Source organism: Engystomops pustulosus, chromosome 7 (genome assembly GCF_040894005.1).
Source record: "Engystomops pustulosus chromosome 7, aEngPut4.maternal, whole genome shotgun sequence".
Classification (NCBI taxonomy): Eukaryota; Metazoa; Chordata; class Amphibia; order Anura; family Leptodactylidae; genus Engystomops; species Engystomops pustulosus.
The window spans coordinates 141,799,814-141,816,703 of record NC_092417.1 but is presented as its reverse complement, the minus strand read 5'-3'; the positions used below and the strand labels follow the sequence as shown (position 1 = coordinate 141,816,703).

The 16,890-nt window shown below is 44.6% G+C and overlaps 1 protein-coding gene across 6 annotated transcripts in view; it reads right to left on the bottom strand.

Annotated features, from left to right (window-relative positions):
* The window catches only part of RAB3IL1 (RAB3A interacting protein like 1), a 33,559-nt gene extending 18,057 nt beyond the window's left edge, over positions 1–15,502 (bottom strand). For 3 of the 6 annotated variants that reach the window (XM_072118028.1, XM_072118030.1, XM_072118031.1), the window contains exons 1-2: positions 2,038–2,665; positions 1,149–1,362 (exon numbers count right to left, since the gene is read on the bottom strand). In XM_072118028.1, coding sequence (XP_071974129.1) covers positions 1,149–1,362; positions 2,038–2,066 — 243 coding nt within the window. In that variant the 5' untranslated portion in view covers positions 2,067–2,665. Of the gene's footprint in view, positions 1–1,148; positions 1,363–2,037; positions 2,666–15,413 lie in introns of those variants that run through there. The other 3 variants (XM_072118029.1, XM_072118032.1, XM_072118033.1) reach the window with 3 other exon arrangements.
* Between the last annotated feature and the right edge of the window lie 1,388 nt (positions 15,503–16,890).

The following is a 16,890-nucleotide window of genomic DNA, read 5'->3' as shown; positions in this document are numbered from 1 at the left end:
CAACGGCAGACACAGCCTTGTCCCTGGTGCACCGAGAAGCTAATTTACATAAATATATTTTAATAAATAATATATCACTGGAAAGAGTGAAAGATATATCCAGTAGTGATGGGAAGTCCAACTCTTCTTAGTGAGCTGGATCATTAGCCTTTGCTCACTAAATGAGCCGGCTATTCTGGCTCCTGAACAGCTCCCGATTTAATATATAATAAGGAGCCTCAGTCCAGAAAGTCAACCCTCTCCACTTCACTTTGAACCGGATTTTATCTGGTTAAAGGGGGCTTGGTGAGCTGTTTAGGGGCAGGGTTAAGTGAGCTATTGGCTCATCGAAGAGAACCGACTCCCATTGTTCACGCGAAAGAGCCGGGTCTTCATGCCCCCTTGTTCACGAACGACCCCTCACTAATATCCGGGAAGTTTCTAAAATGCCTACACAATGTTAGCTTTACTTGCTGGGTGATTTGGGAGGAGGAAGACTTCCATATATAAAATCTTCTAGCATCAGTTAATATTGCTTTCATTTTAATGACATACCCTTATTCTGTCTTCGTATTCAGTACTTTGAGGACACAAGTTTACTGCATGACTGGACACCGGGTGAAAAGTCCATCCCCATCCAATCCCAGATTCTCATCTGTGGCTAGATCTAAATATAACCGCGCTTACTACAGCACAGAATATTGTATTGAGTCTATGTATACATATGCACAGCATAGACATGGACCCTTTCAGTATAAGCACTACAGAATATGATGGCGCTATACAAAGATTATTATTATCAGGCTGCTTGTAGTAAATGCAGAAGCCTCGGACACAGAGCTTGCACTCTAATAATACTCAGCAAGCTTCACAGGTCATGCAAGGTTCAACTTTGATACTATATTAAGTAATATATATAAGAAAATAGAACATATAAGTCCTAGTGAACAGGGAGAACACGATTGCTCACTTTCAAAGAGTGAAGAAGTAGCAAACTTATCTGTATACACACCCCTGCGTTGGCCCACACCCTGCACAATACAGAGAGGCTCTAATCTCATGAGGACAGTAATACTATACAGTTGGCAACTTCTGACATCCTCCATATTTGCATCACTACATCTGTGATCAGTAACGTAAACTCTTCTCACACTATGAAAAAATTTTACCTTCTGGGCTTTTAAAAGTTCATCTCTGAGAATTTCGGAGCCCTTCTCTCTGATTTCCACAGAGGAGCTGCGTAAGCGAGATAGGTCATATGTCGGAGTGTCTTTTGGTCGCTCAGTGACAGGTCTCGGGGACTCTGTTCTTGGAGAAGTTGTCCAGTCCTCAGATGAGGGTGAGCAGTGAAGTTGGGGACCCCCATCTACATGAGAGGCTTGCCTGTGGTAACGATATACACAAAGTCAGTCTCAAGGGAACAGCATAAGACCAATGTATCATATAGAAGGAAAGAGAATGGTATTCCCTCCAGGAAGCCGCCTCTGAATGAAATTTCCTGCCATTCACATCCAAACGCTTTCTCTACGAGAGAGAAATCTATATCCTCAATCAATGAACACCCAAAAGCCGTCCTACCAGCATATTACAACATAAAAGACGTGCAGATCGCTCAAAGTTTTCATCTTACTAATTTCACTTTTCTGTTGAGTCATCTACTTGTTATTCCGAGTAAAACTACTACAGGAGTAGCAGAGCTGAACGTGTCGCTTAAGTGTTTGCACCTGCAATACATTTACTATCGATGAGATAATGAAGGATTTTACAGTGATCAAAGTGAAGGGGGAGACTGGGAGAGCCTGCTGAGCCTTGTAGTACCTCAATACACATAAATTGTGACCTAAATGGAATGGAAAAGGCGATATTAGTGACTGCAAAACGTGTGGATATTGTACATTTCAGGAGGCTGTCAATGTGTGATATGTATGTAATTGTAAAGCACAGCTGGCTGTCAGACGATGCACAGCAATCTGCGATACGGTGACACAGGATCCATCACATGGCTTCATCAATCCTTACATTATTCTACAGCATCTATACAAAATAAATTGATCTTACCCTGATCTCCACATCCCACCAGCTGACATGCTCTCCTCCAGGCTGTCTCAGGGAGGGGACATTCAGAAGGGTCAGTCAATCCGAACACAAGGGGGGAAGGTGAAAGTGCAAAGAACGGAGAACAGAAGGCCAAAAACCGGTGGACGCTAAAGGCAGAGAAAATGGGAGGCGGCGGTGGGGATACAGATGTTGGGGGCTGATGTTGCCCTGTAGAGTTTCAGTGCATCCCACACAAGTATGTGTGCGTCTCTCCAGTCTGTGACTTCCTCCCTCCCCCCTTCTCTGCGGCACAGAGAGGAAACACTTCCAGCTGCAGGGAGAGGGAGAACGAGGAGAGGCCAGGAGGAAGAGGAGGTCACACATAAAAGTGTCAGGAAATAAGACAAGGACACTAAGCGCACCCCACAAATGCATATGCAGAGCTGCAAAAAGAACACAAAAGATTTCCCTCCATCCACTGATGTACAATAACACTTTCTACGCTGCACTGAAACACAAAGATATCCAGTGGTGTCCGTCCCCCTTACAGAACATCCTAATTTGCTGAGCCCTTTTGGTGAGGCTCAGCTAGCTGTATGTTCGCTTGTAGATCCCTACACATGGACCTGGTCACATGACCTCCATCTGTTCCCCATTGCAGAAGCCTACAACCCCCCACCCTCCCTGGTGAGATCACGTGGTTATCATGTGATGGATCCAGGACATGTTATGTATTTAGGTGAATGTAAATCTTCAGTTCCTTTTATGAGAGGAAATAGAAGAGACTTTCACAGTAGACGTACAGTGAGAAATAACCACATCATCTGTGTCATGTATGAGCGCTGAACTGCAGTGCACTTCACAGTCAATGAGATGGATTTCAGATATCTGAGGATAGGGTTTATAAACAGAACAAATAAAAGTATCTAAATAAACCTAAATACAATCAACAAAGTCTGTGACACTTACATAGACTAACATTGATCATACCTTATAGATCGAGAAGACAACCTTCACCTCGTGTCTCAATTTCTCTCCCATAGGGTGATGGCACACATGGTGTTTTGAACGTGTTTTTGGCACGTTTTTAAGCACTCCGTTAAAAACCGCATGCGTTTTTGACAGGTTTGACCAATTATTTTAATTCAAACTGGTCAAAAACGCATGCGTTTTTTGACGGAGTGCTTAAAAACGTGCCAAAAACACGTTCAAAACGCCATGTGTGCCATCACCTATATAGATTGGGAGCTCTCACTGGCAAGATCTTCCTTCCACTTGTCTCCTGATCTCTGTAGCTATGTATTTGCATTTGTTTTTGTCTTGAAGTAATGTATGTGAACCCTGATTGGACAGCACCATGGAATAAATAAAAATTGTAATAAAAAGAGATCCTGATGTTCCTGTTCGGGTGTGTATTTAGTTCTGCGACCCAAACACATTGCCAAATTGACGCCCCATCAACTGACCAATCCTGACCAATCATAGCCAGGGCTAATTGCTAAGGACATCAAGTTGCCAGATTGGCTGTTCAGCTGACAATTCGGCAATGTGTCCAAGTTGTGCGGCTGAACACGAACAGGAGCATTGCATCCATTCATCTCCATTGTTTGGTCTTTATTTAATTTCACCTAGCCTCTTGTACGCCAACAAAGTCTACCTCCCCCCTTTGGTGGCCTCCATGCTGTATAATTACCCCCTTCCTGTGACAGTCCTCACTATAATGTCCCCTTTTCTTGCTGTTACACCGTACAGGAGCACTTCTTCCTACAACTGTGTGCTGAAACTTCCCTTGCTGCCATGAGATTATATCAGGCGGAGGGAGGGGGAAATGCTGAGGGAGCATAGGGGGAGGGGGAGATAGTGTCACAGTCTGTGAAGCCAGAGCACTGAGGGGCTCTAGTAACACCAACTTGAGCCTTTCTGACTCATTAGTATAATGTTAAAAGTTGATTTTTAAAAGGAAGGAGGCCATGGATAACAAGTATAAGATTACTACAGTCACAGTCACCCCTCACCTTGTACATACATTTCTCTCCCAAATAGATTGTGAGCCTTCATTGGCCTCCTGTCCACAGCCTCCTCTTGTAGCCCCCTTTCCTCCAGCCTCCTCCTGTAGCCTTATGTCCTCCAGCCTCCTCCTCCAGTAATCCAGCCTCTCTCCATCTGTAGCCTCCAGTCCTCCAGCCTCCTCCTGTAGCCTTATGTCCTCCAGCCTCCTCCTATAGCCTCCTGTCCTCCAGCCTCCTCCTGTAGCCTTCTGTCCTCCAGCCTCCTCCGGTAGCCTCCTGTAATTCAGCCTCTCTCCTCCGGTAGCCTCCTGTCCTTCAGCCTCCTCCTGCAGCATCTTGTAATCGAGCTTTCCTCCACCTGTAGCCTCATCTCCTCCAGCCTCCTCCTGAAGCCCCCTGTCCTCCAGCCCCCTCCTCCAGTAATCCAGCCTTTCTCCTCCTGTAGCCTCCAGTCCTCCAACCTCCTCCTGTAGCCTTATGTCCTCCAGCCTCCTCCTATAGCCTCCTGTCCTCCAGCCTCCTCCTGTAGCCTTCTGTCCTTCAGCCTCCTCCTGTAGCCTCCTGTAATCCAGCCTCTCTCCTCCGGTAGCCTCCTGTCCTTCAGCCTCCTCCTGCAGCATCCAGCTTTCCTCCACCTGTAGCCTCATCTCCTCCAGCCTCCTCCTGTTCTCCAGCCTCCTCCGGTAACCTCCTGCCCTCCAGTCTCCTCCTGTGGCCCCCTGTCCTCCAGCCTCCTCCTTTGACCCCCTTTCCTCCAGCTTCCACCTGTGGCCTCCTGTCCCCCAGTCTCCTCCTACAGCATCCTGTAACCCAGCCTCCTCTAGTAGCCTCCTGTCCTCCAGCCTTCTCCGGTAGTCTCCTGTCCTCCAGCCTCCTTCGGTAGCCTCCTGTCCTCCAGCCTCTTCCGGTAGCCTCCTGTCCTCCAGCCTCCTCCGGTAGCCTCCCGTCCTCCAGCCTCCTCCTGTAGCCTTCTGCCTCCTCCTGTAGCCCCCTTTCCTCCAGCCTCCTCCTGTGGCCCCTGTCCTCCAGCCTCCATTTCTCCAGCTTCCCCCTGTGGCCTCCTGTCCGGCAGTCTCCTCCTATAGTATCCTGTAACCCAGCCTCCTCCGGTAGCCTCCTGTCCTCCCGCCTTCTCCTGTAGCCTCCTGTAATCCAACTTCCCTCCTCCTGTAGCCTCATGTCCTCCAGCCACTTCCTGTCCTCCAGCCTCTTCCTGTAGCCTCCTGTCCTCCAGCCTCTTCCTGTAGCCTCCTGTCCTCCAGCCTCCTCCTGTAGCCTCCTGTTCTCCAGCCTCCTCCGGTAGCCTCCTGTCCTCCAGCCTCCTCCGGTAGCCTCTTTCCTCCAGCCTCGTCCTGTGGCCTCCTGTAGCTGCCTGTCCTCCCGCCTCCTCCCGTGGCCTCCTGTCCTTCAGCCTCCTCCTGCAGCATCCTGTGATCCAGCTTCCTCCTGTCACTTCCTGTACTCCAGCCTCCTCCTGTCCTCCTCCTCATGTAGCCTCCTGTCATCCAGCCTCTCTCCTCCTGTAGCCTCCTGTCCAAAAGTCTCCTCAAGTAGCCTCCTGGCCTCCAGCCTCCTCCTCCTGTTCTCCAGCCTCCTCCTGTAGCCTCCTGTAATACACCTTCCATCCTCCTGTAGCCTCATATCTTCCAGCCACCTCCTGTCCTCCAGCCTCCTCCGGTAGCCTCCTGTTCTCCAGCCTCCTGCATTAACCTCCTTTCCTCCAGCCTCCTCCTGTAGCCTTCTGTCCTCCAGCCTCTTAAGGTAGCCTCATGTCCTCCAGTCTCCTCAGTTGCTTCCCGCCCTTCAGCCCCTTCATGTGGCCTCCTGTCCTCAGACCTCCTCCTGTGGCCTCCTGTCCTCAAGCTTCCTGCGGTGGCCTCCTGTAGCTTCCTGTCCTCCCAACTCCTCCTGTGGCCTCCTGTCCTCCAGCCTCCTCCTTCAGCATCCTGTAATCCAGCTTCCTCCTGTCGCTTCCTGTACTCCAGCCTCCTCCTGTCCTAGTCCTGTGGCCTCATGTAGCCTCCTGTCCTCCAGCCTCCTTCTGTAGCCGCTCCCCTCCAGCCTCCTCCTGTGGCCTCCTGTTCTCCAGCCTCTTCCTGTGGCCTGCTGTCCTCCAGCCTCCTTCTGTTGCCCCCTAACCTATAGCCTCCTCCTGTAGCCTCCTGTCCTTCAGCTTCTTCCTGCAGCCTCATCCTGCAACCTCCTGCCCTCCAGCCTCCTCCTGTGGCCTCCTCTCCTCCAGCCTCCTCTTGTGGCCTTCTGTCCTCCAGCCTCCTCCTGTGGCCTCTTCTCCTCCGGCCTCCTCTTGTGGCCTCCTGTCCTCCAGCCTCCTCCTGTGGCCTCCTGTACCCCAGCCTCCACCTGTGGTCTCCTGTCATCCAGCCTCTTGCTTCAGCCTCCTGTCCTCCCGCCTCCTGCTGTGGCCTCCTGTCCTCCAGCCTCCTCATGCAGCCTCCTGTAATCAGCCTCTCTCCTTCCTGAGCCTCCTGCCCTCCAGACTTCTCCTGTAGCCTCCTGTAATCCAGCTTCCCTCCTCTAGTAGCCACATGCCCTCCAGCCTCTTCTGGTATCCTCATGTCCTCCAGCCTCATCCAGTCTCCTGTCATCCATCCTCCTCAGGTATCCTCCTGTCCTCCACCCTCCTCATTTGGTACCCTGTCCTTCAGCCTCCTGTCCTCCAGTTTCCTCCTGTGGCCTCCTGTCCCGCAGTCTCCTCCTACAGAATCCTGTAACCCAGCCTCCTCCAGTAGCCTCCTGTCCTCCACCCTCCTCCAGTAGCCTCCTGTCCTCAAGCCTGCTCCTGTAGCCCCATGTCCTCCAGCCTTCTCTGGTAGCCTCCAGGCCTCAAGCCTACTCAAGCCTCCAGTCCTCCAGCCTCCTCCAGTAGCCTCCTGTCCATCAGCCTCCTGTCCTCCAGCCTCCACCTGTGGCCTTCTGTCCTCCAACCTCTTCTTGCAGCCTACTGTCCTCCAGCCTCCACCCGTGGCCTACTGTCCTCCAGCCTCTTTCTGCAGCCTTCTCCTGCAGCCTTCTATCCTCCAGCCTCCTCCTGTAGCACCTTGTCCTCCATCCACCTCATATTATGGCCTCCTTCCTCCATCATATAGTGGCCACCTGTCCTCCACCCCCTCATAATGTGGCCTCCCTCCTCTGAATATTGTGGTCCCTGTCCTCTTCCATCCTCTGAATTTTGTGGCCCCATCTTCTTCATGCTCACTTATATTGTGGCCTCCTTCCCTTCATGGTTATTAAACAAATCAAACATTAATCACCTTTCCCTCATTCCCCCGCAAATCTGTGTGCTATAACCAGCTGTGCACCTGTGTGACATCACATGAGCAGGGACCGGGTTCATCCAGAGGAAGTAAGTAATGAAACTTTCTATAGAATGACACAAAGCAGAGATCTAGAAAACTGTGAGAAATTATATACAATATAAAGAAAGTATATTGGAAAATTGTATAACTTTTCATTACACTAACTATTTCATTTATTTGCTAAGAGTGGAGAACTGACCTATTGCTTGAATCCTAAATTCTGGTCAATCGGGAGGAATAATTCTATAAAATTGCCCCCTTCCACTCATGTGTTACCCTTCCGCTATATCCCTCATTTTCTCTCCTCTTAGTCTTTTTATCCCCTACTTCATTTCACTTTATTAATTCTGTTCTACTTGCCTGTTACTTAAACGAATATTCAGTGGTAGTTTGTTGTATTTGTTCTAATTTGCATTAACCAGGTTCTGCGTGTCCGCCAACACTTTCAAACTGTATTGTTTTCTCCAGTTGATTTATTCTTTCTCTTTCTGTTGTATGCAAATCTGTAAACTAAATTGAATATAAAAGTGGAGAACCCCTTTATCTTTACATTTTCAATCTATGAGGTCTCTCTGCAGGACCAACTGTGTTTTTTACCTGCTTTTTGGGGGTTCCTGAAAATTAATTTATGGAATTTTCAAAAATTCAAACTTTAACAGAAATTGCCAGTAGATGGCACAGTCATTAGCCTGGGAGCATTAAAGGACACCTGTCATCAGGTCTGTGTCACTTGTCCTGTCACTACTACCTGTTGGAGCAGCTCACAAGGATCCACCCCAGCCTTTATCTAGTTATTTCATACATTATTCATTGTAAAATCATCTATTCTTTATCATGTAAATGAGGCTGGTCACATGGTCAGAGGCAGTGATGTCACCCCTGTTACCCCTCCCCTCTCCTCCCCCTGCTCATGTCTGTGTATAATGTATAGTAAAGCATTGCTAGTGTGTGTGCTGCATCTGCTGACATGCTGCATCCTCCTAATATACAGGTGAGAGACACAGACATCAGCTACACATGAATCTGACATGTTCTGCTGTAACATGGCTGCATGGAGCTGCTGTATCTCTCCTATACACACACACGGGCTGCAGGAGGCGTGGCCACCAGCACCAGGAAGCACATCATTATACAGCCTCACATCATTATACAGGCTGTCAGTCAAGCACTGGGGGTGTGGCTGTGCCTCCCACTCATGAATAGAGTGGACAGCTTGAATATGCTAATGCTTCATTGGACATTTCACAGGTCATTTGCATACAGCTTTAGGACCTCATTTCTTAGGTTTACAGGCATGTACAGGGACAATGAAGGGATAGAGGCAATGCTCTCTAATGGCAGTTTATGAAAATATCTTTAGTTTAGGGGGGTTATTTTGCATGACGGGTTCTCTTTAAGAAGTAAATGACTAAACAAAAAAAACACTATTTGGTTCTAAGTGGACATTGTCTGAAATGATGTAGGATCTTTTGGTTGCACCTCACTGGGTAATGTAGCAGTATGGTATTTAGCAGTATTTATGATAGAAAACAGAGGGTGGTCATTAATGGCACATTCTCAGATTGGGTTGATGTTACCAGTGGAGTGCCGCAGGGGTCAGTATTGGGGCCACTTCTTTTTAATATTTTTATTAATAATCTTGCAATGGGTTATTAATTTTCAAGTTTCAATATTTGCAGATGATACTAAGCTGTGTAAAGTAATTAATACTGAGGTCAATAGTCAATAGCATTACGTGCGCGCGCCTACATAGGAAATACCGGAGATGTTTCGCGCGCAGCCGAAGCCTCTTCTGCTCTAAAGTTTAAAAAGTGTTAAAACCGCGATACCGCGGTTTATAACACTAACGAAAGTAAGTACAGGCACCAGCTCACCATGAGCTGGTGCTCGGTACTTACAGCTTACCCCTACCATTCTAAATGGTAGGTTTCCTTTAAGTAATAAACTTTGTATTGGAGTCAGTACAGAACTCTACTGTACACACAGCAGTTCTAGGGTTTTACATATCTTTACATATATAAAAAAACTGATAGTTCTTAGAAGGTGTTAAAATTTGGTAAATCCAACATTTATTTATAGTTTTAAAAAAAACATATAAATGGAAGAGCCATCCTACTGCTATGTTCAGGTACGGCCTGGGCGAGCATACGATCATGTGCACGGGTCCTAACAGTCAACGGTGACAGCAGTACGGGAGCCTGGCTGTACATGTAAACGCTGTGGTCAAATGTGACCACTGAGTCTGTAGGCCTTCAGGATCTGCTCCTGCCACTATTGAGCACAAATGCCCCCACCCAGAACCAGCAAGCGGAAAATTTGGATTTTTGCACATCCAACCGAACAAAATAAGCAATAAAAAAGTGATCCAAATGTCACATTTACAGCACAATGATTACAATAAAAAGTACAACTCATTCTGCATAACAATGAGCCCTATTAGCTCAATCAACAAAAAAATCGGAATCTTTCGGCGATGCAAAAGCATTTTTCTCTCCAAATGCGTTTTTATTCTGCAAAATTAAAGAAACAAATAAAAGCTATATAAATGGGATATCACAGTAATCCTACAGACCCATAGAACATAAATAACATATGATATATCAGTATCACAATCAATTTTTTTTTTTGCATTCCGGTCATGAAAGTGAATAAAATGCTTGAATTTAGTTATCAATGGCATGTAGTGTGAAGGGGTCACCACAGTGACATAAATTGAGGCATATTTATCAAGCTCTCTGAAAGTCAGAATATTCCTAGTTGTCTATGGCAACCAATCACAGCTCAGCTTTCATTTTATCAGGGCTCATAAGAATTTTGAAGGGGAGCTGTGATTGGTTGCCATGGGCAACTAGAAATTTTCCGACTTCATTTACTTACCCGATCCTGTTGCGATCCCCCATCCGGACTGTCTGATGAGGATGAAGTCTGGCGCGATTCACGAAGATATCCTGCATGTGTTGCTTCCCCGCTCAGGTCAGCCGGAGTTCACCTTCTTCTTCCATGCATGTAAGTGCACGTCTTGCGACACAATTAGAATTTTAAATTCTGCGCTTAGTCCGAATCAGTCGGATTAGTCCGATTTGTGTCGCATGAAAGTCGGCGTGATTACGCCAATATCCGATTGCGTGCGCCAAAAATCCCTGTTAAATGCAGCGTAAATGGGAAATAGTCGGGAAACCCGACGGAAATGCGGTGTGCGGACCCTTAGTAAATCTGCCCCACTGGACTTACCCGGTCCGTTCGCGATCCAGCGGCGCGTTCTCTGCGGTGGATTCGGGTCCGGACGGGATTCATCAAGGTAGTTCCTCCGCCGTCCACCAGGTGGCGCTGCTGCGCTGAAAAGCATCCGGATGCCCTGAAATTCACCGACCCGGACCAAGTGAAGGTAAGCGCGTCCCAAGCAACACATTTTCCGTTTTTAAATGCGGCGGTTTTTCCGAATACGTCGGGTTTTCGTTCGGCCACGCCCCCCGATTTCCGTCGCGTGCATGCCAGCGCCGATGCGCCACAATCCGATCGTGTGCGCCAAAATCCCAGGGCAATACAGGTAAAATCGGCACAAATCGGAAATATTCGGGTAACAATATTTGGGAAAACGCAAATCGGGCCCTTAGTAAATGACCCCGATTGTGTCTTATTTTGTTCAATATTATCTTGGTGTATAATATTTTATTGAGTTATATTAAAAGTTAAGTTTTATATGTGATCCTGCTACTCCTATTGCCAGGGAAACTGCAGAGAAAAATCTGAGAGGTGTTTCACATTTTATCCTGCATATTAACATGTAAATTTTGTTAATTTAAAACTTTAAAAATTCCAGTTTTATTTCATGTTCAATGCTTAAACGTTTAAGAAGCCTAACACAGGCAGGCTTGAATAGTTTGAGGGGTGCAGTTTAAAAATGTGGCACTTTGTGGGGAGTTTGTAAAAAATAGAACTTTTAAAACTCCTATAAATATGAATATATGCAGACAGTCCCCGGGTTACGTACAAGATAGGTTCTGTAGGTTTGTTCTTAAGTTGTAAGTCGGAACCATGTACTTTATAATTGTAACCCCAGACAAATTTTTATTGATCTCTGTGACAATTGGATTTTAACCCCTTAAGGACGCAGTCATTTTACAGTTTAAGGCTCAGCCCCATTTTTGTATTCTGACTTGAATCGCTTTATATGGTTCTAACTTTTGAACACTGTTACTTATCAAAGCAATTCTGAGATTGTTTTTTCCCCACATGTTGTACTTCATTTTAGTGGTAAATGTTGGCTGATAAGTTTTGCGTTTATCTACAAAAAAAAAAAGAAAAATGATGATTTTTTTTTTTAATTTTCGGAATTCTAAATCATTGCGTTTTCAGGCAGATAGATTTACCACCTAAATAAGTTGCTGAATAACATTTCCCATTTGTCTACTTTACATTTTCATCATTTTTAAAATGTTGGATAATTCATTTTTATGTCATGTGGCTTACAAATCGAATATCGCTTTTCCATATTTTCAGAATTGACTATTTTGGGGATAATAACTGTTTTGAATGAAATTTTTCATATTTAACATCAAAAACCCCCCATACAATCAATCCATTTTCAAATTGTTAACCCCTTGAGGTCTTTATAGTAATTACATCAAAATGGAGGTGAAATTTAGAATGGTCAAATTGTGTCGGTTATACATTTATTTAGCCCTAAAGATCCAAAAGATAAAAAGAGAAAAACCCATCTTACAATCTATTATGCAACTTCTCCCGAGTACAGAGACCCCCCACATGTAGCCGTTACTTGTTTTATGGGCGCACATCAAGGCTACATATCGGACGCAGAGCGCTAACAGGTTAAAAATGTTGGATTGTCATCAGTACCAGGATTAACAATAAAGCTTCATTGCAGACACCTTTAGTAACTGTTATAGCTGTTTACTGCAGTCTAGAGCTAAAGTAGAATAAATTACCAATATCCAGTGGTCCGTTTGTAACTAGGGCTTGTCTGTAAGTGGGGCATTCTTAACTAGGGGACCGACTGTATATACATACATATATATATATATATATATATATATATATATATATATATATATATACACAAGTGTTTGGAAACGGTCCTGGTTGGTGTCTGGTGTTTGTTCCATTGTGTCACAAAGAATGATGCAAAGTCCTTTTCGTGACAAGTGGCTGCGTGACGGGAAACACTGTGTTTTAGATAACCATTTGTAACTTTGCTGCGATGACCGTTCATCTGTATACAAAGACTGAGGCAAGTACAGCCAATGCATTGTAGGCCGCATGGGCACTCTAGTAGATAAATCAAAGGAGGAGGAGAAGTTCATATTGTTTAATTTTGAAAACCTCCCCTGTTTGCTGCAGAAGGAGTTGCCTAGGTGTACAGGCTTACCTGTAGTTACAATACCTGCTGGATGTCACTCGGGGATTATTTTATCTCATGCTCACCCTGTGTAATATTTATTGATCGTGTTAATTATTGTTTATTTACTGTTTCATGCTTATCCTTTCTACACTTTGTATATTTATAGATCATGTAAAATTTCTAATGCTTTATTCAACACATTGACCAACTGTTCGCTAATGAATAACTCCCTTTTATATTAAGTGTCACATATGGAATTGCCTATTATTATTATTATCATAATTATTATTATCACCATTATTATTATTAGCATTAGCATTATTATACAATATTAATTTATTAAGTCTTGCTATTAACACCAAAATCCGACCCAATGGGGCACATTTACTTACCCGTCCCGTCACGATCCCCGATCCAGAATTTCCGACGAGGATTCGGTTCTGCCGCGATTCACTAAGATCGTGCATCCAATTTCCTGCACCTGTCGCTTCCCCGCTGAGGTCCGCCGGAGTTCACCTTCTTCTTCCCGGTGCATGTGAGTGCTGATCTTGCGACACAATTTGAATTTTAAATTCCGTGGTTTGTCCGAATTAGTCGGGTTGTCTGACAGCCATGCCCCCCGATTTGTGTTGCATGAAAGCCGGCGACGATGCGCCACAATCCAATTGCGTGCGCCAAAAACCGCCAATTCAGCGTAAATCAGAAATAGTCGGGAACCCTGACAGAATCACGGTCCACGGACCCTTAGTAATATTATTACTAGTCTTATTTATATTTATTCAATAAGTAACTTTATACCAATTGCATTAAGTCTGAGGGTTTTTTTTTTAATTTTTTTATATTTACTCAAAGTCCTTCTAAATTTTACCAAATTTCGTTACCACTGTCCTGCTCTATTATACCATTTTATCATTTTACTTGTCAACAGAAAAACATCCTTCACATCCTGAAGCTCGTTGTGGTTTGCCTGATAAGATTTTACAAATAAAGTAATTCATGTTTGTAACCTACCGTACTACTTGGAATCCTCTTTGGTGTGCACCCTACTCCTCCATCCCCATTATGTCTTTTCATTGTGTCTTTTCAAATCACTCCTCTGTCACCCTGTACTTAGGGACCGTCTGCTAATATTCAAATACAGACATATAAGATCTATGGACATATAGGAAATATTGGGGCACATTTACTTACCCGTCCCTTGCGCAATCCCCACTATGCGTTGTCCGACGATCATGCACTCCGGCACGATTCACTAAGATCGTGCGCCCGATATCCTGCATGTGTCCCTCCCCACTCAGGTACGCTGGAGTTCACCTTCTTCCCGGTACATGTAAGGGCATGACTTGCAACACAAATTCTAATGACGAATCCGGCGGATCGTCTGTCATGAACCTGCGTATTTAACAAGAGGTCAAGGAGATGTATCCATCTGTCTACACCCGAATATTGGAGTAATGTGCCCCTGATTAGTCCAATTAATAGGAGATGCTGAGTACAACTCACCAGTCCCTACTGCACCAGATTAATCATCCAGGGGTTAATCTGGTGCAGCAGAGATCTGTTAAGTATAGAGAAATCACAATGCCCATGACATATGACCTAACATAAACATGATTATGAAATGGGTTATTTACTGGTAAATCCCTATAGTTTAGATTTATTTTCACCTAGTGGACAGAGGTCACTAGTCTGGAATCCATTGCTTTTCATCATTGACCTTTAAAGTTTAGTCTGAGAAAACATTAATAAATGACAGACATTGGATTAAAATTATATTGCTGGAAGGTTCTTATGGCCAAAGGTGAACTCTAAGTTTCTTGTTTATTTTGACCAAAATATATCAATGCTTGTCAGTATTTCAAGCAAAATTTTATTCCCCTTTTGCAAAGAACTAGGAAGTACTTGAAGTATTGTAAAAAAAAAAAAACATGACCTACAAATCTCTAAAAGAACCTAGATTTTTTTGAATAATACATAATTTGCTAACTGCATAGTGAGAAACAAAATGTATTAATGTAAAATGACCCAGTCCCATATAAAAAGGGGATGACGGGATTACACAGATATATGTTATTCATTGTATAATGGCTCATGCACCCGACATCCAGGGCCATATTTACCGCTAAGCCTTCCTGCTCTACAGATAATAAATAGTCCCTATTTGGAAGTTATTGCAGCTGCCCATGCCGGAGGCTTCTAGGAGAAGGGACGGGGCCTACCGAAGCTCCTCTGTCTACCTCCACAAAACACCAGAGGAAGAGAGGAGGGGGAGCAAAGTGTTCGCCCCTTTCCCTACTGCAGCATATTCATTCCCAGTTGTCCTCCATACTCCACCCAACAAGTGTGCAGCCATTCATCATGAAAGGTGAGTGTTTGTATGTGTGACCCGTCTGTATTTATCTATGTGTTGTCTATGCATGTGTGGATGTCTATGTAAACTGTATGTGCATGATGTGTTTGTGTGTATAGATAGGTGTGTGTATGTATATAACTGTGTATGCATGTGTTTGTAAAAAGATAGGTGTGTGTATGGATGTGTATATAGATAGGTTTGTTGGCATGTATGTGTAAATAGATAGCTGTGTGCATGTGTGTGTACATAGATAGCTGTGTGCAGTGCATGTGTGTGTATATAGATAGGTATGTAGGCATGTGTGTGTACATAGATAGGTGTGCACATGCATGTATGTATGTGTTGGGGTAACTTCTTACCTGTGTTCAGCAGGTTCCATTATCCTCTCTTTATAGGTGGATATTTATCAGAAGGGTCTTAGGTAAAACTGTTCCAGTTGTCCATGGAAACCAATTAGAGTTTAGCTTTAATTTTATAAACTGCTGTAGGAAAATGAAAGCTGAGCTCTGATTCGTTGCCATGGGCAACTGGAACAGTTCTGCTTTCAGACACTTCGGAAAAATATGTATATTTTTCTGTAAATATGTATGTATGTACTGTATGTATATATAGATGAAGTAAAGTCCAAGTCAGCACAATCTTATAGACTCCTAATAAGGAGGGGTGCAGCGCCCCCAAAGGTTCTGGCTAGATCCTCTTGTAGATAAATAAAGTAAAAAGCGGGCAGCACTCCAAGGTTAAAATTTCAAAATAAAAGGTGAACTTTATTGAACAAGCAGCCACTTGTTCAATAAAGTTCACCTTTTATTTTGAAATTTGAACATTGGAGTGCTGCCCGCATTTTTATATATATATATACACAAACATACAGTGCGGCTAAAGCGTGTCTATATTTTTGACCAGTGGAGTGGGAGGGCTGAAATATAAAGAAAGCAGTTGCACTTATTCCTCTTCAGTGCTCCATCCCAGAGATGGGTAACCTGTCACCATTGGTCTGTGTATGTATACAGGGGTGCAGATGTGATGTCAAAACCACAGCATGCTCCCTCTGCAGCCTTTGCCCACTAAGGTTGTGATGTCACTGAGGTGCCTCTGTATACATAAAAAGACCAAAGTTGATGAGAGGCACATTGCTGCACTGGAGCTTGGGAGGGTGGCTGGTGTGGCTAGGCACTTTCGAGAAAATAAACATCAAGTAAGTGACTTGCGGTGGCTAATATTAGAAGAGGTTATGCAGGATATTGATTGGCTTCTGAGAAAAAAAACTCTGGCAGCGTGAGGCATTTTGGATTACTAAGTTGGATACGTTGCAACCCCATGGGTTGAACGAACAGTGCTGTTTCAGTGCATTTTTGTAGGGATTCTTATGTTTTTCGATGTTATGTTCAATTGTTAATAAGATGTAATTGCTGTATTGTTGTTTATACAGGGTTTTGTAAATGTAGCACTATGTTATTGCTCCTTATGTATTTAAACCCTTACCTGACCGGCATTGCGCATGTCTGAGGAAGGAGGGGTTACCTCCGAAACGTCACAGGACACACCGGGCGTTCGGCGTCTCAGTGGAGCCAGGATTCCATAGTGTGGACTTTTAAATGTGGACTTAAGCATATTGAGCCGGGAACTGGTGATGTATATATATGCCTTCATGTCCGTTGTCATCCAAGGTTAACAAAAAGAAATTGGTTGGATTGCACAGTTGGTCTGAGTATTGTTTGTATGGATTGCTAATCACGGTTTTTGGGAGCCCGCGAACTAGACCAGTGTACACACTATGACACAAGGTGGGAGGGGAGCAATTTCTTTCTTATTTTTACAGTCCCACCTCCCACTCCT